We start from the raw sequence: 24442 nt of genomic DNA, 5'->3' as shown, positions 1-24442 counted from the left end.
AAGCTGGGCTGCGTGAGACTCTGTCTCACATAATTCTTTTTTAAAATGTCTAAGTTTAGTCCAATTTTTTAAAATCCCTGTGAATTTTAATTCTAAACTGAACAGTTCTCAGCAAAGGAATATAATTCATTGGTAGAGCTGTCAACAAGCATAAAGATCCCATGTTCAAGTCTCTGCATTATAAAAGCAAACAAAAATAAGAAAGTATAAAATTCCAAAGTAAACTATTGTCTATCTTTATACTTCATTCCTTTTGAAGTTTTAAGCTATTTTTTCTTGTCTGTTAATGTGTGTGCAGGTGTGGTAACATGGTTGCTATCAGATGTCCTCTGTCAGTCTCTACCTTATTTTGAACCCAGAGCTCACTATTTTGGCCAAGCTGGCTCGCCAGCAAGACCCGGGATCTACCTGTCTCTATCCTGTGATGCTGGGGTTGCAGGCATGTGCCTTTGATCCCAGCTTCTACATGGGTGCTGAGGATCTGAACCCAAGTTCCCATGCATGCTTTACACATTAGTTATTTTCCCAGCCCTGTTTCTACAATTTTAACTATCTTGTTTATAATTTATTTAATTATGATCATGAGTATGGCCAAATATAACTTTATAGGCAATAAAAGTTTAATTTCAAGTAATTTGGTTGCTATAAAATGTTTTTTTGTTTTGTTTTTTGTTTTGTTTTGTTACCCTTATAATATTGAAATTCTTAAGCTCACAGGACCATAGAAAAGTAGACAGCAGACTGGATTCTGGTAGTTCAGTAATCCCTGTTATAGACCTTAAACCTTGAAACAGTATTAGCCAGTTTACAGCAGATGAACCTGATATAATGGCTTAAATCTGTAATTCCAGTTCTTAGGAAGCTGAGAAAGGAGGATTGCTGCCAAGTGTGATGCAGTGAAGGCATCAGAGTAAGTTTAGGACAATGTAGAGTACAAAGTAAGACCCTGTTTCACAAATCAAAAAATATGGTGGATGAGGTATTTAATTGTATTACTTATGATTTTTAGAGTATGTGTTACCACTGTGGTTAATACTATACTAGTATTAGCTAGTATTAACTAACTAGGAAGAATACTGGTCTACAACAGCTAGTTCCAGGAAAGGAACCAAAAAAGCTACGGAGAAACCCTGTCTCAAAAAATAAAAAAAATAAAAAGTTTTTTGTTCAATAAATGTATTTTGAACTTTATCCTCTCAGAGGTAATATCAAAGTTGTCAATGTTTCTGTTTCTTTAAATAAATGAAATAGTTGCTGTTTGTTTCCTGTCTGTTATCTAGGAGGGTCCAAACAGTCTGATTAATGAGGAGGAGTTCTTTGATGCTGTTGAAGCTGCTCTTGACAGACAAGATAAAATAGAGGAACAGGTATATCTACTCACATTCCTTTTAACATCACAGGTGTTCCTTGATGTGTATTTATAGAATTGGAAAACTGAATGTAACCAAAATATTAGCTATCATAAGTATTAAAGAATCTTTGTGAATCGGTTCTTTTATATTTTAATTTCCAAACAAAAAAGCCAGTAATTCTTCAAAAGAAGTGTACATAGTTAATGTGAACTTAAATGAAAATGTTCTGCCTATTCTTCTGTTACTCTTAAAGAATTCAGCCTTAACCATTCTGATATCAGAAGGGCCTCTCTAAAAGTCTTCTCAGGTACCATCTGTATTCACAGGTTTTAGAGATTTTGTTTTTAGCATTAGTACCACCCAGCTTTTATTAGCTCATTTATTGCCTTCAGCCTTCACCTTCAGTTCTTCCTCACTTTTACTTTGCTTTGCAGTCCTCACTAAAGTCACAGCATTTATACCCAGCTCCTTTTATGGGAATTGACTGAAAGAATTTTTTTAAATATTTAAATTCTGTTTTCAAGATTATTTTGATTCCTGGCGTCAATTCTATTACAATTCATTTTACTATATTTTACCACCAGATGGTAGAAAGAGTGAATTTTACTTACTTATTTCTCTTTGATTTGCTGCCTTCAAGCTTTCCTATTTATAGTTGAAAGTGCCTCCTGAGGCAAGTGTAACTAACCTAGATGTGGAGTATCATTTCTGTATTATTTTTATACCACAAATCTATCCATTATATCATTTCGCTAGGCTAAGTAGCCAGGAGTAACTCCTTCATGGTAAATAACCTATCTGCTTCTCATATTTATTTTCTTTATATTCTTAAGTCAGTGTTTTAAAAGTTCACTCCATAGTAATCTGTAAGGCTTCTTTCTTTTTTTACTCAAAAGATGCTACACTGCATTCAGTTAAAATTCCAATTCCCAATTAATGTATGATTTTGGAAGCCTAAGGTTGTTCTTAGAAGTCTAAAGTACAACCTGAAGAAGCATCATTTTGTTGTTGTTTGTTTGTTTTTAGAATGTGTATTTGGGAATAATAGTGAACTCATTATAACCAGTCTTCTTCATTTTGTATCTCTGTCAATGTGGCAAAGATAGAAATGACGTGAAAATACTATAAAGTAGTGAGCATCGGTGGTCCATAAGATCAGTCTACAAGTTTAAATCATTTACCTCTCTGTTCTCAGTGTGCGATTTCTAGCAGTTCAAGAATAGCCACTACAAAGATTCTCTCCAAATGACACCCTCATTACACATTTTGTAGTTTAAATTATTTGCAAACAAAGTAGAAGTTACATGAAATGAATTGGTCAACAAGACAGCACTGAATACAAATTACCATCTGTCTTCTCTGTAGTTAAGAGATGAGTGCAAACACACCAACACATTACTTTTAGTAAGTATTTATTTGAATGTGTGAAAAGAAATCAGATAAACTGAAGAAGAGGTAGGAAGGCAAGTATCAGGTATATAGGAGTTAGATAGTGAGATGAAGCAGACTGCCTTCATTGAAAGGAGATTAAAAAAAAAAAAACATACATGAAATGATTTTAAGAACCCAGAAGGGGGCTGGAGAGATGGCTCAGAGGTTAAGAGCATTGTCTGCTCTTCCAAAGGTCCTGAGTTCAATTCCCAGCAACCACATGGTGGCTCACAACCATCTGTAATGGGGTCTGGTGCCCTCTTCTGGCCTGCAGACATACACACAGACAGAATATTGTATACATAATAAATAAATAAATAAATAAATATTTTAAAAAAAAAAAAAAAAGAACCCAGAAGGGTTAAACTAGTCCCTCTAAATGTGGTTGACAGTTGCTTGGCTGGGGCAGACTGCGGGGCCACTGACCCTGGCACCAGGATTTATCCCTACTGCATGTACTGGCTTTTTGGGAACTTATTCTCTTTGAATGTATACCTCACTCAGCCTAGATATAGTAGGGAGGGCCTTTTACTTTCCACAAAGCAGTGTGCCTTAACCTCTCTGAAGATTGGAAGGGGGAGGGGTGGAGGTTGTGTGTAGGGAATAGAAGGCGAGGAGAGAGTGGGAACTTGGATTGGTATTTTTTAAAAATCTAATTAAAAAAAAAAAAAAGAACCCAGAGGGAAGCAAACAATATTGGTTCTGATGACAATCTGTGGGCAATACCTGCTGGTCCTGGATGCAGTAGAATAATCGAAATGATTTGACCAGACCTTAGATAAAAGAAACTTGGCAGTAGCCAGGCACTGGTATTACACTCCTTTAATCCCAGAACTTGGGAGGCAGAGGCAGATGGATCTCTATGAGTTCAAGACCAGCCTGGTCGATAAGAGCTAGTTCCAGGACAGACTCCAAAGCTACAGAGAAACCCTGTCTCAGAAAACCAAAAACAATAAAAAAGTAAACCTGGCAGTAATACTAACCTTGACTCATTAGACTTCATAGTGTACAAGTAGTGGGTGAGAGAATTTTGGCTGGGAGCAATATAAAAGAGCTTTTCTGTGATCTAATGTAGTATCTGTGGAATAGGAAGAGACCCATGTGGGATGTCTGAAGCAAGTGTCAGGATTGAGCAAAACTGTGTCTGTAGGGTAGCTTCCTCATTCATTAATTATTGCTAACGTGTTTACCAATAAAATGTTAGTTTCAGATTATAGAAGCCATTTGTAGGCTGCAAAATATACCTCAGAAGCATGTCATGTTAACATATGTTTTTCTTAGTCACAGAGTGAGAAGGCCAGGTTACACTGGCCTACGTCTTTGCCGTCTGGAGATGCCTTTTCTTCTGTTGGGACTCATAGATTTGTACAAAAGGTAAGTGAATGGCAGTTCACTGAAAGAATGCCTGTATTCCTCACTGATCATGCTACTATCCTATAATAGAAGTTTTCTCGTCTCTTCATTAATTAGATAGTAAGGGGTATTTTTGTATTGCTATATTCCCTATACATTCTCCAAAACAACTTATAAATCATGTTCTGAACATACATTCTTTGCTTTTTCTTTAAGGTGAAATGGAGGGGTGAGGATAGGGAACAGAGAATGGGAAATAGTACAGCGTAGCAGTAAAATTTCTTCCTTGAGGTTAAGTACTTTGTATTTTTGGACATATTTCATTTTTCTGGAATGAGTTTGTAGCCGAATATATAATAGGTGCGTGAAGTCAGCACTTGCTGCTGTGCCTGTTCATATATAGTGCTTTGTTTTCTCTTTCTTTATCTTGTGTTTGCAAGTTGGTACTGAATGCTCTGTTGTGCCTTTGTTCTGATTACTTGGTTTTTTTTCTTTGTCTGTCTCTGGTAGCCCTATAGTCGCTCTTCCTCCATGTCTTCCATTGATCTAGTCAGTGCCTCTGACGATGTTCACAGATTCAGCTCCCAGGTACTGTATGCATATATAGAGTGGAATTGAGTCCTTTTTGCTGTATCTCCGCCTGCTTGCCCAGTTCTTAGCGCTCTATTGATCGGGCCAATTGTTTTGGTTTTGAATTTTAAATAGTCACAAACAAGGCTTTTCTTATCGTCTAAATAATTCTCCTTTGCCAGCTTTGCATGGGCCCTTTCTTTGTGTCCTCTACTGTGAGTAGCTGGGATTCTATCTTAAGGAAGGTAGTACTCAGAGAATTTTTTCAACTGAATTAAAATATATAGAATTAGCCTGTTTTTTTATTCATCATTTAATGGCTGTATTTTTCCAGGTTCAACAACCTTCATGGACATGGATTATAGGATATGCTATATCATAAAAGTGAATTTTAACAGTCTCACTTTTGTTCTAATTTTAAATGCCACAGTGATGTTCAGCAAAAGAAGATACTTTAGCTAAAGGTCATCTCATTACTGTTATGATACTAAATTCATTGAATAGGCTATATTTTCTTCAAGTTACCTGTGGATACTGTAGGTTAATATCCCTGTTTATATGCTAACTCTATAAAGGCTGATTCTAAGTTTATTTCTCTTCACTAAGGGATTGGTAATTTAAGACAGTCAACTGAATGTGCAGTTTCTGTCTTCAAAAAAAGATTAGTTTGCCAGACAGGAAATATTGTTGTAGTATAAACATTTTTAAACACCTTTTATTTCCTTTTTCACAGTGCTGGGGATTAATCCCTTAGCCTTAACATGCTAGGCATTCTCTGTACCACTCAGCTTCATCCCCAGTGCCTAGAAACTATTCAGGTTTTTTTAATTTTCAAATCTTTGCCATTCGGTTCTGTATTTTTTGGGGGGCGATTGCATTTTTGGGTTATATTATGTTACCAATCTAAGCTGTCTAATCACAGTGACTGGGTGCACATCTTGACTGTGTTATTTGGGTAAGCTGTGTGGCGTCTCTGTGCATAGCTTCTGTGATTTAACTCAAATATAGGGACATAGTAAGTGTTAAGTGCCTGACCTTTTACTGACATCATAGTTAATATGAATGAATTGAGCTAATCAGACTTACTGTATGTCTTTCCCTCTCTGATTTCAGTAACACTTTCTAAAGTTATAGCTTAGCCGGGCAGTGGTGGCGCACGCCTTTAATCTCAGCACTCGGGAGGCAGAGGCAGGCGGATCTCTGGGAGTTCGAGGCCAGCCTGTCTAAAAGAGCTAGTTCCGGGATAGGCACCAAAGCTACAGAGAAACCCTGTCTCGAAAAACCAAAAAATAAAAAAATAAAAAAAAATAAAGTTATAGCTTAAAACAGGTCTCAGTTATGTTACATATACAAGTTAAGTCTTTATTTTTAACTGCAATAGAGGACAAAAAGATTTAGCAATGCTGTCCTCTGAATTCCACAAACATATACATATGTAAACACACATACACACACACAAGCAGGTATATGTTAATAAATATACACTTTAATAATTATCTTTTTGCTACCAAAGTAGATAATTCCTATAGAATATTCCATATAGTTTTATATTTAAAGGTATACTCAATAACTTCACTCCCTACTAATAAATATAGGTCTACATACACATACAGAGAGCGAAAGAGAGTGTGTGTGTTTTCATTATAGTTATTGTAGTGAGCATTGTTGAATTAGTTTCCTTATATAAGTCTTTTAATACTTATGCATATGTTTGCTTGTGTATTCCTAGAAGTGAAATTGTTGGAGCAAAGGCCATGCAAGTATCTTAAGTTATATTTATTCTTATTAAAAAATTTTTAACCAGGAGACTTGGGCCAGTTTATCTATACTGGCACTAAGTACTTCAGCTCATTTTGCCAGTCTTACTATATATACTATTTTTTTACTTCTAGCCATTTGTATTTCTTCAGTGAATCAATTATTCAATCATTGGTCATTTTCTTTGGGTAGCAGTGCTCTGTTACTTTATTAATATTCTATTGAACAAGTTCTCTATGACTCTGTGACTGTACAACAGCAAACATAATTGTTTTCTTACATGAGTAGGAAAAAGATCAGAACCATGTTTGAGCCCTTCTAGATTTTCATTTGTACCATCAAAGGACAATTTTTTCTTTGAATTTCTGTTCTAACAGTTTCAGAAAACCCCAAATTTAGTAGTATCCTAATGCACCTTATATTGATTGATTTGGATGTGAGATGGAAAGAAAAATATTGTAATTGGAGTAATACCCTTTGTATTTTACTTGTATTCTATATGTACTTTTCTCTAGTTCATTGGTAAGATGCTATGTGGGTAGATTCATTTCCCACTCTAGGTAGAAAGATTCAAGGACATGACTCCCGAAGTTATACTTACCTAATTAATGCTTTGGAGCCAGTGAGATGGTGAAAGCCAGTGAGCCTAGTGACCACACAGTGAGAGGAGAAACGGACTCCCAAAGTTAATACAGAAAACATAAATAAATGTTTTAATCCAATAAAATAACTATTTGTTGGGTTATGATAGTATTTATTACTAGTAACAATATCCTGGAATATCAAAGTTTGATCCTGATAAAATGGCTTTGACTTGCTATCAGTCTTAATTGTCCCTAGCTCGCCATATTCTTTTGATAATAAATATATGTATGATAAACTGGATAGATTACAAAGTTAGACCTGAAGTGTCACTGCTTCTGTAGTGATATTAGCTTCTTTATATTTCATTGCTGTGAGTATAGAATGTATTTTAATGAGATTTGACCAGTAACACTTACCTTAACTCTAATGTTATTATCTCAGGAAAGATACAGTGAACAGAACATTCTGGGATAAGAACTGTAAAACTATAGTACTCCAGTTGGAGACCCTAGGAGCACAATACTAGATCTACCTTGTTTCTTTGTTGGATTTTTCAAGCCCACAATAGCCAAAATAAAACAAGACATTTTGGTTGAGGTTGGGGTGTGTGTGTGTGTGTGTGTGTGTGTGTGTGTGTGTGTGTGTGTGTGTAGCCCGCGCTGTCCTGGAATTTCCTCTGTAGACCAGGTTGGCCTCAAATTCAGAGATTAGCCTTCCTCTACTGCCTCCCAAGTGCTGGGACTAAAGGTGTGTACCACTACTGCCTGGCAAAATAAAACAAGACTAAACTGTCTGTAGACAACAGTTAACTTTAATTTATGGACAATCTTTTGAAATTTTAATAGCAATATCGTTTTTAAAATCTGCCTAGAAAGATACTATTCAGCTTGATTTCTGTATGTTGTGAAAAAGGTGCTCTCTCCTTCCTGTCAGATTGTATTTGGTAAATAGGCTTTTCTTTCTAGAAAAATGCAAATCAAAAATATTTGCAAATATTTTAAATACTTACTTCAGAAATAATCTATAGAAAAGTAAAACTACTTGCATATGTTATGACAAAAAGAGCTATGGATGACACTGACATTTTAAACCGAATTCCATCTTTACTAAGTAAAATGTGTTTCATATCCCTCCTCCCCATGCTAGCCTTGTGCAGTAGGGTTTTCTCATCTCTAACAACTCCCAATTTCTTGCCCAAAGTCATATTTTTCAAATCTAAACTTTTCTAAGATTTAAGAAGCTCAAATGGTGAGAGGTTCCTCTAGTGTGACAGGCAGGTGAATCAAGGCAACACTACTGGGTTAGGTTTCTTTCCCATACTAGGAGACAGCTCCCTAGACTTGTGGGACTCACATACTTTTATGTATTTGTGACTTGGGATTCAGCATTAGACTCGCTGACTCACACAAAGCAGATTTCAGAGGGAGAGGCACACAGCTTTCAGCACCCAGAGTTGCTTTTTTGTTTGTTTGTTTGTTTGTTTGTTTTGTTTTGTTTCTTTCTAATTAAAGCTTTTTCCAATTTCAGAATATAGGGTTAAAGAAATGACTCAGTTATTTAACACTAAGAGTCACAACTAAAAGGACAAAATTACAGAATGTGTTATTAGGTAAATTAATAAGCTCCTCAACTCTAAAATCTGTGATCACTCACATTGTCTTAAGAATTATGAATGCTGTATTTGGTATGAAAATAGATTTTGGAGTACATATTATTATTTTTATCACAAACTTTTTGGGTCATTGCTAAATCAGAAAATGCTTAAAATATCACCCATTTTCAGTAACTAAAAATGTATTCTAAGATCCAAAAAGCTTGCTGTAACAGAAATACACACCTCTATAACATATTGATGACATCCATTAGTATAGAAAAATAATAATTATTAAATTATAAAATTAATAAAAATTAATTTTCTATACTAAATTAATGCCAACTATTGTTGGTATTTTAAGAATTTATGTCTCAAAACTTTATTTCAAGATGTATAAACCAGCTTCCTGATCAGTATGCCATGCAAGCCCAATAGACTTTATAGGAAATAAGAAGTTAAACTCATCAAATTTTTAAATATGAGTGTGTTAAATATTCTCTGACTCTCTGATTTCCTTTATGTATTTATTACTAGATGATTGTGTTGGCATTATCATCTAACATTCTACTTTGTTTAAAGCATCTCAAACTGTGTGACTTTGTAAAGAACATTTTCATAAAATTATCTTAAGTAAGTGGATTAGGATTCTGAGAATATGAACTGTTTATTCTGTTTTCTTTGCTTACCTTAGTTATATACCAATAATAAAATTTTGTAGGACTAGACAAACAGATGTTCAAGTCCCCAGGGTTCAGTCCTCAGTGGCAAAGGGTTAGACATTTTGAAATAATAAATTTAAAAGTGGTTATGTTTAAATGCTAGCATAAATGAATATTATTAATACTATTTTTAAAAGAATTCAGAGCAAAGATTTAGAATAAAAGAAAAGGCTTATTTTATATTTATTTATGTTCAAGAGAGTTTAACTGGGGCAATAAACATTTCCTATTTAACACATAACAAGTTTTCTAAAAATTGCTACAGATTCTTAAATATAAGGACACTGAGATTGGATGGGGTGGGGGTGTGTATGTGTGTGTGTGTGTGTGTGTGTTGTATGTTTTCCTCAGTGTTCCATGACCTGTGCTGTGCTTCAGGACATCATCTCTATAAAGAACGCATAGCCCAAGTTCATGTCACTTGACCTCTTCCTGCATTTCGTTTTCCCTGCCTATTCCATTAGCCTGGATGTGTGGAATGTGACTAAACTCTTTGTCTCCATGTACAACCTACTAACTTCAGCTTTGTAAGCCTGCTATTTCTGGCCTGAAGTAAGCAATACCGTTCTGTTTTAAAGATAGTGACTTACATCTTACATGTGAATTCTCATGACTTTATTTTTCTTTTCAAGGTTGAAGAGATGGTACAGAACCACATGACTTACTCATTACAGGATGTGGGTGGTGATGCGAATTGGCAACTGGTTGTAGAAGAAGGAGAAATGAAGGTAATTCCCACACAAATTATTTGGGTTGCAAAGTGAAGACTGCTGATATTGGTAATTAGTAATACGTTAAAACAAGGTATTACATCAAAGTACTATGGCTTTATTTCTATTAATTGATTTGTGATCATACTATAAATCTATGAGCATAATATCTGCTTTGCATAGACAACAGAGAAAGTAAAATTTGAAAGGTTTTTTTTTTTAATTTAAAACAGCCCTCAATTAGCTGAGGGCTTCCTATTTAGATATTTCTATGTAAAGAAAAAAGCTTTTTTACCTCCATGTATGTATGTGTGAGGATGTTGATGACCTGGAACTAGAGTTCCAGACAGTTGTGAGCTGTCGTTGGGTGCTAGGAATTGGACCCAGGTCTTCTGGAAAAGCAGCCAGTGCCATCTCTCCAGCCCCTAAATAATTCTTTCAGTCTTGGGTTTAAATGTGATAAATATTGTTCCCAGATATTACTTTGTTACTCTACTCTTTGGTCCATACTGTCTCCACCGCACACTCACTGTTCAGATAAATCACTGTTCTTTGGAGATGCAGACTGAAGAAATAAAAAGAAACCATGAGAGTTTAGTAACCTAAGTGAAGTTCTTCTACCTCTAATAAGGTGTAAACAAAAGACATTCCTCTAACCCACAGCATTAGAGAGAGCGAAATTGGGGTTAAATTATGAGAATCATAAAGTAAGCTATCAGTGAGAAAGGTAATTTTCTGTAGCAATAGGTTTTCCACTTTATGTAGCATATCATTTTAGAGAGGTTAAACAGATATGAAAGAAGTAAACAAGAGACCTGAAAGACCACTCAGGAGCATCAAACACAATATGATCAAGACATTCAGTAGAATATATAAGCAAAGGTAGAAAAGACAGGCTGATATGTTTTAGAGAGGATCAGGAATATGTTTAATAGTTTTGTAAGCTTTGAATGTAGAAATTAAATTTAAATGTAGAAATTAAAGTCCAATTTGCAGTTTGAGCAATGATGAAATTTCGAGTCCTGATAATGTACATAAACATGTTCAAGAAGAGACGGCGCAAAAGAGACTGTCCGGTGTGAGCACTCCATACCATGGCAGCTTGTTCTCACCACATTTCTTTATTTCTGGGAAGAACTTAGCAGAGATTTCTCTAAAGTAGCAAACTGTAATTGTTAAATAAATAATGGATCATACTTATCACTTAGCATACACAGCCTCAGTGTTTTAAAACCATGAAGCTGTGTTTTTATCCATTTTGCCATTTCTGCTTTCAGTGTTTTGTTCAATAAATTGAATACCTAGTCTGTTTCTAATACTGTTCCAGAGGCTGGGGATGTAGCATTGAACAAATCAGTGTAGGTTAAGTCAGTATGCTTGATTGTTGGCTATGTCAAATAGCCTTTGAGAATGTTTGATTCATAATGCTAATTTATATTATTTTTTTTAATCTGCAGCAATTAGTCACTCATCATATATATGAATTTTTCATGGTTGAAATTTATTTTAGTACTGGGCATGGTGGCATATATCTTTAACCCCAGCATTGAGAAGGCAGAGATAGGCAGATCTCTCTGAGTTCTAGGCCAGTTTAGTCTACATATTGAGTTCCAAGACTACATAGTGAGACCCTGTCTCCAAAAAAAAAAGAAAAGAAAAAAAAGCAACAACAAAAAAGAGAGTGACGAATTACCTTGGATTTGTCACTTTGAAATATCTTTATCATATAAATTTAGCTTCTTGTAGGAGAATATGTTCTATAAATAGATTTTCAAGAGTCTAACTTTTTAAAAAAATTTATCTTGGCAAAACGGTTTTTTATTAAAGGGACAGTGCAAGGTTTATGTAGGAGGGTACCTGATAGCCCAAGTGAGTTTTTTGTTTTTTTTTTTTTTTCAAATATTTTTTTTCTTAGGTATACAGAAGAGAAGTCGAAGAAAATGGGATTGTTCTAGATCCTTTGAAAGCTACTCATGCGGTTAAAGGTGTTACAGGACATGAGGTCTGCAATTACTTTTGGAATGTTGATGTTCGCAATGACTGGGAAAGTAAGCTATCATTATTAATATATTATACCAAATAATTATTTTCATTTTCAACTTAATGTCAAATAAAACCTGATTGTCTGTATCTGATAGTTTATCAACTCAATGTAAAGAATATTAAGAGAATCGTATACAGGATTAATTGTACTTTAATTTCATTTGCAAGTGGTGGTAGTGGGATCAAACCCAGGCCCTCACATATGCCCATCTCATATTACCACTGAGCTACCTCCACAGACCCATATCTTACTTTAAAGATGGGGTCTCACTATATAGCCAGGCTAGCCTTGGATTATTAGCACCTTTGTTTGCCTTTCAAATTGTATGATTACAGGAATGTACAACTATGCCTGAAAATACTTTTAAGTAGATCTTTTCACTGTTTAGAACACGTAAGATATTATATCACTGGGTCCAGTGTCCTAAAAGTATCTCGTGATAGGTAGGTAATTCCATATAAATAAAGTGAAATTCATGCGCATGAAATAGATTTGTGAAAAGTGACAGGACAAGTTAGTAGAAAAGTCAGGATTGTTGTGGGATATTTCTCATCCATCTACACTTTCCTAAACTGTCCTGTTTCTGTGACAAATCACCGGACAAACATACTGTAATCAGCTTAGAATGATTTTCATGCATGTGTTCTTAGACTTACGATTCATAAATATAATTATTTCTGAACATCATAAGGTATTTATCACTGGCATTTTGGCATTTGTTCCTCAGAAATATAACTGCCTGTGCCAAACTAGAGCACACTAACCTAGTAAGTGAGGTGAAATAGAGGAATCTAGCATTAGGGACTGTTGAGCTGCGGTAGTACAGTAGTGATTAGAACTGCTTGTCATGCTATGGAAGACACTTTACTACAGAAAACTTCTGGTAATCAGGCCTCACAACTACCTTCTGGAGAACAAAAGTAAACTCATAGCTCTGCTTTCAAGTACTAGCTGCCTTCCATTTTGATTTAGCCGAGGTAATTCAAGATGCTGTTTATTTTACCATAATGTGCTTTATAATTCACTCCTCTTGAGTGCATTGACTGCAGTCTAGAAAATGAAATACATCTTTTTTCAGCTGCTAATATGCTTCTTTTCATTTCAGCTACTATAGAAAACTTCCATGTGGTGGAAACATTAGCTGATAATGCAATCATCATTTATCAAACACATAAGGTAATGATCTTGTCATTTGTCCCCAAAGAGACCAGTAATTCAGATTCAAACATACAGATTTGCTACAGTACAATTTAGCAGGAGTTTCAATTTAAATCCCACAAAAAAACCAAAGAAGTTCATTCGTTTGTTTGTGCCAGGGTCTTTCCATGTAGCCCTGGCTATCCAACTATGTAGACCAGGCTGGCCTCGAACTCTCAGAACTCTGCCTGTCTCTGCCTCCCAAGTGATGGGATTAAAGCCATGTGTCAGTAAGTCCAGCTTGAGACCCAAAGACTTTATTACAACCTCAGGAAGGGTCTGTATTTGAATTTTTTTGTTTGTTTGTTTGTTTTTTGAGACAGGGTTTCTCTGTAGCTTTGGTGCCTGTTCCGGAACTAGCTCTTGTTAGACCAGGCTGGTCTCGAACTCCCAGAGATCCTCCTGCCTCTGCCTCCCAAGTGCTGGTATTAAAGGCGTGCGTCACCATCGCCCGGCTTGAAAATGTTATCATTACATTTAGAACAAAAATATACGGAGTTAAGAATCTGAAGACTAGTCTAGATGCAGCCCTGGATAAAGATCCGTAGTTAGTTTCTCTCTATGTAGATCCGAAATCTAGAAAGAACCTTCTGGGCCTGATTTAGATACTTTTAGTTTAGTGTCTCACCCTGTTAATATAGTATATCAAATATATACAAGTGATAATTCCCTATGACAATAATGAAGGTTAGGGAATATGGCATTAACTATATAAAGAAGAAAATTATCTACCTAGATTATCTGGAGACAAGATAAAGCTGAGAGATTGTCATACCATTAAAGCACATGGAAACATTATTTAAATTGGTTCCCTTTATTTTAGTTCTACCATTGCTTTTCTATATATCTAAAGTTGCTGAGTTTTATTGCCTTTTTTGTTTGTTTGTTCATTTGTTATGCTGTTTCCCTCTGGGGAAATGACAAATAATTTTTTTACTGTGTGTGTGTTATGTATGTATACATGCTACAGCATATGTGTGGAGGTCAGAGGACAACCCACTAGTGTTGATACTCTCTGCTACCATGTGGGCCCCACAGATCAAACTCAGGCCATTAGGCCCAGTAACAAGTACCACATTCTCTGAGGCATCCCACTGGCCCCGAAATACTTTTATGCAAAGTAAAAGAGGAAGTTATAGAGAAATCCACTAAAAGCAATACTGTTCATGTAAAATTATATAATAATTCAGTGAGTACTTAATTTTCCTAATCAGTGGAGAGTTTCTGTCTTGTAAAAATATTTCTTGAGTTGAATATGAAAAATTAACATGAATTTCCTGAACCCAATGTCCTTATGTGAGATGTCTTTTATCTATTGTAAGCTTGCTTCATTTCACCTGCTCCACAGGTGTGTAACAGTAGGTGTTCTGTATCAACACACAGGCTCTGGAGTCTAATATGAAGTATAAAGTTTGTAAACAAAGTATCAGATAATTGTCCTGTAATATGTAATGAAGATAAATGGCCAATAACTTAGGGCAGAAGAAATTTACTGCTAGAAAAGAATTGATCTTGGGAAGCAATGTGCTGAAAGTATTTCACCTTGTAAATTCTAAATGGAAAGTATGATAGGTTATATTTAGACTGAAAACTAAAAGAAAAGTTCTTTAAATGCCACATTGTGTAACAAAAATTAAGATACACTCTTTTTGTTTTTGTTCACTTGGTTTTGGTTTGTTTTTTTGGGAGTAGAGAGCACTGCGAGGGTGAGAGAGGATATGAAGGGACTGGGAGATGTGTGGAATTAGGGTGCAAAATACGAAACTCCCAAAGATTCAATATAGAATTATGTTAAATAAAAAAATTAAGATGCAGTTATTGTCTTCCTAAAATAAGGTTTTAGAATTATCTTTTCGGCAAAGTCAGATAATAGTCTACAACTTTTTTTTCATTAAATTTAACTTCATTGATGAAATATAAAAGAAGATTCCCCGTCTCATGACATTGGAGTCATTTTTGTTGTTGTCCTTGTAGCTTTATATTCTTTACTTTCTTTTTGTTTGTGTTTGTTTTTGAGACAGAGTGTCATGTTGCTCAGGCAGTCCTTAAATTCAGCAGTCTTCCTGCCTCAGTTTCTTGAGTGACTGAAACTATGAGTGTGATACTATGCCCAGCTGATTCACTCGTCCTGCTTTATGTTTGTTGTTCCTTGTTTTTTATGAGCGAGGGTCTCAGACTGGCCTCAAACTCTCTGTGTAGTTCATATGTCCTATCCTCTCAAGTGCAAGCATGAAAAAGCACATGGTTTATTCTGTGCTGGGGATTAAACCCTGGGACTCAGTGTATGATGGGCAAGCATTTACCAGCTGAGCTGCATTCACAACCCTGATTACCTGATTCTAATGAAGTGTCGAGCAAATATAAAACAACAGTAAATCTTTATATGTTGCTTGTCTGTATTTGCCAAACTTAATGAAATTTTAGGTCTTTTAAAAAATAAGGTTTTACTTTGCAAATGTATTGAAATTGAGTTGTTGGCCATTTATTGCATTCATAGCTAAGAATGCACATTATTATATAATAAGGGCAGAGTTCAATTGCATATACCAAATATTCAGCATAAAAAGTAACTTGAACAGGATAGAAGTTTATTTTTTCTATCATCTATAAGTTCCAGTTAATAAGCTGTATGTCATTTCCATAGCAAGTAGTTTTTCTTATAATTTAAAATAGAAATATTTGATGTAAATCATTGAAAATTAATTCAGAAGTGTTATGAAGAAGTTGTTTTTTAATTTTACTTTTTAATTCTTTGATTCTCTAAGTAGAACATTGACAGAAACTATGGAGAGTGGATTGTCCCATTGTTGCTTCATGGATACAAAGTTTCTGTCTGTGGTGATAATTTCAGGTATAATTTCAGGTATATTATAGTTCCATATATTGTGACTGTAACGAATTACATTTGATGTACTAAATTGTACACTAAAAATAGTGTAGTGAATTTACAGTGATTTTCAAAGGAAAAAGAATACTTTGAAAACTCTGGAAAGCTGGCGACTGTTAATATGCATCTTGTCATGATTCTGATGCTTCCCACTTAAAGTCTAATAAATTCCAACTTCATGTGTTCTGCATGACACCTGAATAAAAGTAATTCAGATTGTCACAACACCTTTCATTCTTCCACAGAGAGTGTGGCCTGCGTCTCAGAGAGACGTGCTGTATCTTTCTGCTATTCGAAAGATCCCAGCCTTGACTGAAAATGACCCTGAGACTTGGATAGTTTGTAATTTTTCTGTGGATCATGACAGCGCTCCTGTGAGTATAGTAATAGAAATGAATATAATTCTACAAAATAAAGCCAAATTCATAAAGCAGCCACATTTAAACACACTTCCCTCCCACCCACACATAGATACTTGATGGGATTTAGATTTTTTTTTTTTTGTTAGATCATTTGGAAAGCCCTTTAGTTTTCAGAAGATAAGTGCCAAGGCTGTCAGCATCCCCACTAGAGCTGTTTAGCTTTCCTTCTGAGTTTGGTTAGGTAGCTACTTGGGTAATCCCAGTAGCTTACTCTAAACTTATCTCTTAAGCCATTACTAACTACTGGAAGCCTGTTGTTTCTCCCTTGATAAAGTACCAGTTAGTACTTTGGAAGAGGGAAAAACTTGGTGTCTATCAGATTGACATATATTAGTTGGTTATTATAAGATTTCAAATGGATTCTAGAAAGATGACTCAGAAGTTAAAAACACGGGGTGCTCTTTCAAAGGACCGCAGTTCAACTCAGAACTGACATGATGGCTCACAACCATCTGTAACTTGTATCAGGGGACCTGACATCCTCTTGTATTCTCTGGGCACTGTACATACAATGTGCTCAGGTAACACCCCTGTGCATATAAAATAAAAGTATGCATCAGTTATTTTAAGGAAGTTTTACTGGAAACTTCATAACAGTTTAAACTAATGCAGTAATAGGGGAACAGAGATTGTAAAATAATGAATATTCTACAAACTGATGCTAGTTTGTGTGTCTGTTTTGACAGCTGAACAATCGATGTGTCCGTGCCAAAATCAATGTTGCTATGATTTGTCAAACCTTAGTTAGCCCACCAGAGGGAAACCAGGAGATAAGCAGAGACAACATTCTGTGCAAGATTACGTATGTAGCTAATGGTATGTATTGTTTGTTCTAATTAGTAATGTACAGGTTCTTGACCCATCATCTACATAAATATATCCAATTTCCTGGTCATTAAGCTTTGGTTAAGTTAATATGTTAATATGTTTCCACAAGAACTGTGTGGAAAACCCTGAAAGTCCACATGCCTGAATTTCTACCTTAGAAATAGTATATGAGAATTTTTTTTTTATTGTTGTTGTTTCGAGACAGGGTTTCTCTGGCTTTGGAACCTGTCCTGTCACTAGCTCTTGTAGACCAGGCTGGCCTCGAACTTACAGAGATCCGCCTGCCTCTGCCTCTCGAGTGCTGGGATTAAAAGCGTGCACCACCACCACCCGGCAGAAATAGTATATGAGAATTTTTAAAGTTATGACTGGGTGCATAAATTTTAAAATTTTGTGTATAGGTCACTATTTCATATATCTTTAATTTTAAGAGCTATTTTACATATAGTTGCCTGGTAGAATGTATTTATAATTAAAAATAGAAACTAGAGTGGGAAAATTACTTAATTAGACTTTTAGTTTTCTAAATCTTCTCTGCCAGTCTTTAATAGCTACCAGTGGCATTACTTCATTTTGACTCACTGTTGTGCAAGCCTTTCTGTCACTTGTGTTTATTTAAACTTTAAATGTTGCTGTGTTAGTTTCCCTGTGTTTAGGAAGAACCAAGGCCATTTTAGAAAGCTATATATCCTTTCTTACTACCTGATGAGGGCACAGGGTGATGAATAGTTTCAGTCCAGAAATAGCAGCTGTTTCAGCATGGGGGTGCTTGAAAGAGAAGGGGTACATAGGTACTTCACATGGAGATGGAGAACTGTGTCTTAATAGTTTTAACTTCCCTTTGTTTCCAGTGAACCCAGGAGGATGGGCACCAGCCTCGGTGTTAAGAGCAGTGGCAAAACGAGAATATCCTAAATTTCTAAAACGTTTTACTTCTTATGTCCAAGAAAAAACTACAGGAAAACCAATTCTGTTTTAGTATGAACAGGTATGGAGGATCTACTAACCTTGCTGACTAGCAGGTTGCAAATTTTACTCTGCAGATAGTAAATTCAATTTGTTGTTAGAAGGTCGTGTTAAAAATGTTTTATGTTCCCAAGTAAAGGGTTGTAGTGTTTAATACTTACTAATTTTTCTACTACTATTAAAGAAATGTTGACATTACAGAATTACATTATAGAATGTAAGAAGTACCAACTCCCTGTGTTTCTCTTTCCCAGAAACTAGTTGCTTTTTGCATCTGTTCTTCTAGACTTATACATATTCATCTGTACTAAAGATCAGTGTGTGTGTGTCTACTAATATAGGGCTGATTCTCAGTCAAGTACACAGTGCGGATGACAGAAGTCAGTGTTAAAAATCCTGCTCTGTCACTTTCTACTTTTATTTATTTATTTTTTCAAGACAAGTGTTCCACTCTGCAGCCCTGGCTATCCTGGAGCTCACTGAGACTAGCCTCAAACTCAGAGATCCATCTGTCTTTGCTGTAACAAGTCTTTCTGTTGACCTGCCAGCCAGCTCCCAAATAATGACCCGGAGACTTACTAATTATGAAAGCTCGGCCTATAACTTAGGCTTGTTCTAACTAGCTCTTTTATCTTAAATTAACCCACACTTTTTAATCTATAGTCTAACTATGACATGGCTTTTTACTTTTCCTTCATTCTGTGCCTCAGACTTGTTCTGCGTTTCTGGCATCTCCTCTGTGTGCCTAGATTCCTCCCCAGTTCTTCTCTTTGCCCACAAGTCCTGTCTATTCTCCCTGTTTAGCTATTGCCTGTTTAACTTTTTATTAAACCAATCACAGTGGCACATCTTTCCACAGTGTAATCAAGTACCTGTCAACACTGCCTCCTGAGTGAGTGCTGGAGCTAAAGGAATATACCACTACACCGCACAGTTTCACATTTTTTTTTGAAGCACAGTGCCTTTGAACCTAGAGCTTGCTGGCTGACCAGCAAGCCCCAGGGTTCTCCCTGTCAGCACTCCCAGCATTGGGATTGCAGGTACCTGCAGCAGTCCATCTTTTCACCTGGGTACCACTGATCCAGACTTAGGTTCTCATAAGTACCTTACTGACTAGGCCTTTTTCCCCGCCCCAAAAACGAATAATTTTTAAACATTTAAAATAAACAAGCTAGGACATTCATAACATTTGCCTCTAGAGTGCTGGGTTCAGAGCAGTGTTTCTTTGACTTGACTATACATCTGTAGAATGGAAATAAGTTGAAAACCTTTTTAAAATCTCTGATATAGGAAGTAATGTCATTTTTGCACACACACAGAGGATATCACTGAGATGTAGTGTCCTATGTTTGTCTTCTTAAATCCAATTTGAGCGTGTTTTGGGTTTTTTTTCCCATAAAGTCAAAGTCAAGCCCTAACATACATTAAACATCCTTTTTACCTTTTGTAGCTTTATTTTCACAATAATTATAGGAGGTATTTTAGTGGGTCCTAGCATTGGATGCTTAGAAAAACTAACACTTTCAGTTCTGGTAGTATGGGAGTTATTGGGTTGTTTTTTCAAGAGTTGATATCAACCAAAACTGGGCCAGGGCTTTGAGCATGTTTATTTCTTGAATAAGACAGCCACCACTCCATACACACATAACTTAAGTAGAAGCATCACGTTCTTGAAAATAGTATTGCATTGTAATTTCTGCCTAAGGCTGAGAGAAAGACAATGCTAGTTCATAGGCTAATGCTCCAGAAACCTGATACATCGCCTCTTTACTCACAGCATGTTGCTCTCCATATGCTTTCCCTGTAACACTCAAAAGATCCCCTGTTGCTTTCAAATGTACAAGGTCGATCGTTTTACATTCACAAGGATGAAAATGCTTTAAAGATAAATGATTGTAGAGATTCTCTGTACGCTATGAACGTGGAGTGTGGGAGGCATCTATTTCGGTAGTCTTCTTGCTTTCCTAATCTATTACACAGGATTTATGTGTTATTTTTTCCCCTACAGTGACTGAAGCAAGGCTGTGTGACATTCCATGTTGGAGAAAGATTGAAAAAATGAGTGCTCTAAGTTGGAACGCAGGATCTACAGCCTTGTCTGTGGCCTCAGAGGAAACATTGCGATAGTAAATCTGGGTGTCTAACACTAGCCATCTCCTGCTAGCTCTCCTCGCTCAGTGTGTAACTATAAATATGTGTAAAAATCACATGGATATGGCTATATTTTTATTTGCTTGCTCCTAGGAGAGAAAAAAAATAACTTTCAATTACTACTAGGAATTAATTGATGCTTTAATTTTTGGAAACTTTTTCAGAATTTTTTATTTCCCACAGTCCAGCCTAAGATCCTCAGTTGTATCAGGTTTTGTGCACAAAAGAAAAGCACAGAAGTTGAATGCACCTGAGGCATGTGCTCTCTGTGCACCAAATATTCAGATGGGCTTCTCCAGGCCTGCAGTCTGTATCTGTGTCCAGAGTTTTTGACTTTTTGCTTTGTATAATCATAGAATCTATTGCTGCTGATTTCTATAATGATTCATGTTGTGTGTCTCTTCATAACTGAGGACTGTTGATAACCTGTGATTTTGCCTTTTCTATAGTCTTACTCCTATGAAGAACGTTAGTTCTGATGGAGAAAGAATGAAAAGCTTTATTTTCTCCCCCAGATATCTTTATATTTTTATTATATATTTTAGTTGTATACTATGTGCTACCAACTTTTTTCAGTTTGTTATGGACACAATTTGGTAATTCCTAAATTGGTTCTGCCTGCCTCCAGTCAGAAACATCTGTACATCTCTTGTGGGTATAAGTACTTTATAATACAATGGTCAGGATAAAATGAGTTGATATTTTTCCTGAAATTTGTAAGAGAATATATGGTATTACTTGTTAAACCAAATCAGACTGTTTGAATTTGACATTTGATTTAATATTTCTAGTATTCTGTAACAAATATGTTAGTTTTTCTAGCTTGGATCACTTTAAATGATATATCACAAGGAATACATAGAAAATCTAAGCAATGCTCCCATTTGCCTCTTGATTATAAATTTCAGCAGAACAATACAATTAATTCCACACTATTCAAACTGAAATGCTTTCTTTAGTTGCTATAAGAAGCTAACATGTAAAATACCTGACTTAGTTGTAGTCCTGTGAAAAACTTTGAATCATGGAGTTGAGGCAAGGAATGGTACTCATGAAGTTGAGATGACTGCCCACTTCAAACTCTTCATTGCGTTTATAAGCAGATGTATTTATGTATATCAGAGGCAATTTGTAGATGCTTTGCGTGTTCCTCTCCTTAGAAACACAAAAATCAGACCCTTTTTGTAAAGCAGAAAGTCATGTCATGTATATGACATGACCTGTATATATTCCATACATGGAAATGGAATCTAAATGATAAATGCAAGGTGTGATAATTTAATGATGGGATTAGTCTGATCAATTAATATGCACAATCCTGGAAGTGAATTACTTGCATCAGATAGAATGATATTTATTACTGTGTACAGAGAGAAAAGTACATATTAAACATAGAGCTTACATTACATGCACGCGGTTCATGTCCCATAAATCTTTTATATTTTTAATTTTCCTTTCTCTAAATGATGTGCATGGAATATGCCTTATTACAGAAATGCTATTCATAATTTGACTCTGTGGAAAAGTGCCTATATGGTGGTAATGCTAGGAAGGCAAGTGAGATAGATTATCATACCAGTTTACATCACCAGTTAACATTTTATATTGTGATGTTTAAAAAAAGAAAAGTTTATACCTCAAATGTGTATTTTATTTTACAATCAGCTGTGGGGTTGGGATGGGAGAACCGGGAGGGTTGGGAGGGAAAGTTTATTTGCCGTAGGTGGGAATCTTAAAAAAAAAAAAAAAAAAAGAAAAAAGAAAAAAAAACTCTCTACGCCCACTATAAATGTTCCTCTGTTTGCATTTCTGATAATATGACAAACCAGACAGTAACTCTTTCATAACTAAATTGGATAGCTTTATTTTACAAAGATATGCAAAGTTTCTGAAGCAGTGTCTGGATCTGATCATCACCTGTTGCATTTGCACTAAATGTGGTGATATACTTTTACAATTTATTCTGTAAATAAAATGTTACACTGAACATGTTTGTATTTTAAAAAAGATAAGAAATGATACATTTTACCTTTCAGTAATTGCACTCTTACTTTATTGGAGTTAATCCTGCCCAATCAGATTTAGAAATGAGTTCAGAAATACTGAAAGTATTCAAAAAGTCAAAGTTAGGAGGAGCACTGGCCATTTTACAATATTTAGACCCTCAAGAATTACTTTCATTTAGCTAATTCCTACATACTGAATATTTATGATGTCTCTTCATACATGGGTATTTCTCTTTACCTAAGCCCCCATTCCATGCCCCCCAAAACAAGCCCCTATGCTCAATTCTCCTGGATTACTTTTTGCTTTTCTAGACACCTGAAAAATATTGGTGATGTGGGGATTTGTCCCTGCGTGTGAGTAAACAGGATGAGAGAGCACTGTTGCCCTGGGGATTGAAGACGGTTTGAGGTAGAAAACTTGATTTGGTGTTGCTGCAGGAGGAGCAGTGGAGGAAAGAAGGGGGTATCTAAGAGGTGTGAGGAAGAAATGAGAACAGGAAGCATGGCTTTCTCGTCCGTTTGTTTTCATGACTGATTTATACACCTATTCAATATCGGTGTCAGTTGCTACTGAGAATTTTAACTGGGCTGAACTGGTTCGCTTGTGAAATTGTGCTGGTTATCTTTAAGCTCAACAGTTGTTTGTCTGCTCAGACGCTTTACCAGTATTTAGTCCAGCTGTACAGATGGTGTATTTGGATTGTTGTCATTGTTCATCTACAGACTCAGACATAATCATTTTAAAGTACCTTGGGAGTGTGTAGAGTGTAACTATAATAGCTTTATGATTCTGATGATGTTTTTTTTAAAAAAAAATATGGATCTTCCATGTTACAATCACAAAATTAAAACCAGTATTTAAAAGTGGAGAAGTATTAAAATATTATGGACAAATATGCTTGTTTGCTTGATTTGTTTTCCTTAACCCCAAGGTACTGTCTTAGATAATTTCTGGGTAGTTATGAAAGTTTTCTTGAATTACTCCAATTCGGTAGTCCAATTTGTAATCCCATTAAGGATCAAGAAAACTTTGAGGGAAAAAATCTAATTTTTGTTAACAAATCAGAACAGGCATGTACTAAAGGTAAGTATTCTGCCAGTCTTTTGTCATATGTATTATGTATATTATGTAATGGGTTATAATTTAAATGAATTTATTATGACTTACACTTAAAAGACTTATTGGTATAACATGAAGCCATATACAGTTTCTGAGTTTCTAAAATGGAAATGCAGCACTTGTGAGTCACACACAAGTAATGTGAATTCATCCATGTGCACTTAATCATGAATGCATAATTGCTTGTTTATTTACCAAATATTAGCTCTGCTTGTTGTAGTTCTAGAACATCCATCATGAGAAGTGTAGACTTGTAGTGTACTAATTTGGGTCTCTTGATGATTGTATTGAAAATCACTGAATGCATTTCATCTCTAGTGTTGAGTGTTAACAGTATAACCTGATAATGTAAGCCAACTACCTGATTTGAGTTGTGATCACACTGTTTGGCCTCTCCCTTGAGTTGGCTCTATTGGGTGCCTGCAGCCTTCTTCAGCTAATTTCCCATATTCTTTAATATTCTGATGTTTCCACAACAACTTAGTCTTCACCTTCAAAACTTCAGGCACAGCCCATTTAGGAATTCCTTACAGGGAATCTGATTGTTACATGGCCTTAACTACTTCCTGGAGCCTTGGTGCAAGTCTCCATACCCCCTGTTGCATTCTGTGCATCTGTAAAAACTTTGCACATCAGCTGGGTGTGGTGGTCACACTTTTAATCTCAGCCAGCACTCAGGAGGCAGAGGTGGGCAGATCTCTTGAGTTCAACACCAACTTAGTCTACAAAGAGAGTTCCAGGACAACTAT

At 35.7% G+C, this 24442-nt stretch overlaps 1 protein-coding gene across 3 annotated transcripts in view; it reads left to right on the top strand.

Moving 5' to 3' along the window:
• Positions 1-23469, top strand: part of Cert1 (ceramide transporter 1) — a 107273-nt gene extending 83804 nt beyond the window's left edge. Inside the window, exons 9-18 of one of the 3 annotated variants that reach the window (XM_050153752.1) lie at positions 1281-1367; positions 4065-4157; positions 4647-4724; positions 9995-10090; positions 11988-12120; positions 13222-13292; positions 16446-16574; positions 17309-17438; positions 18302-18438; positions 20425-23469. In XM_050153752.1, coding sequence (XP_050009709.1) covers positions 1281-1367; positions 4065-4157; positions 4647-4724; positions 9995-10090; positions 11988-12120; positions 13222-13292; positions 16446-16574; positions 17309-17438; positions 18302-18429 — 945 coding nt within the window. In that variant the 3' untranslated portion in view covers positions 18430-18438; positions 20425-23469. The remainder of the gene's footprint in view (positions 1-1280; positions 1368-4064; positions 4158-4646; positions 4725-9994; positions 10091-11987; positions 12121-13221; positions 13293-16445; positions 16575-17308; positions 17439-18301; positions 18439-20424) is intronic. The other 2 variants (XM_050153751.1, XM_050153753.1) reach the window with 2 other exon arrangements.
• The last annotated feature ends 973 nt before the right edge of the window (positions 23470-24442 follow it).

Source organism: Alexandromys fortis, unplaced genomic scaffold (genome assembly GCF_014885135.2).
Source record: "Alexandromys fortis isolate MF-2015 unplaced genomic scaffold, M_Fortis_MF-2015_v1.1 scaffold_79, whole genome shotgun sequence".
Classification (NCBI taxonomy): domain Eukaryota; kingdom Metazoa; phylum Chordata; class Mammalia; order Rodentia; family Cricetidae; genus Alexandromys; species Alexandromys fortis.
This window is presented reverse-complemented; position numbering and strand designations above follow the sequence as displayed.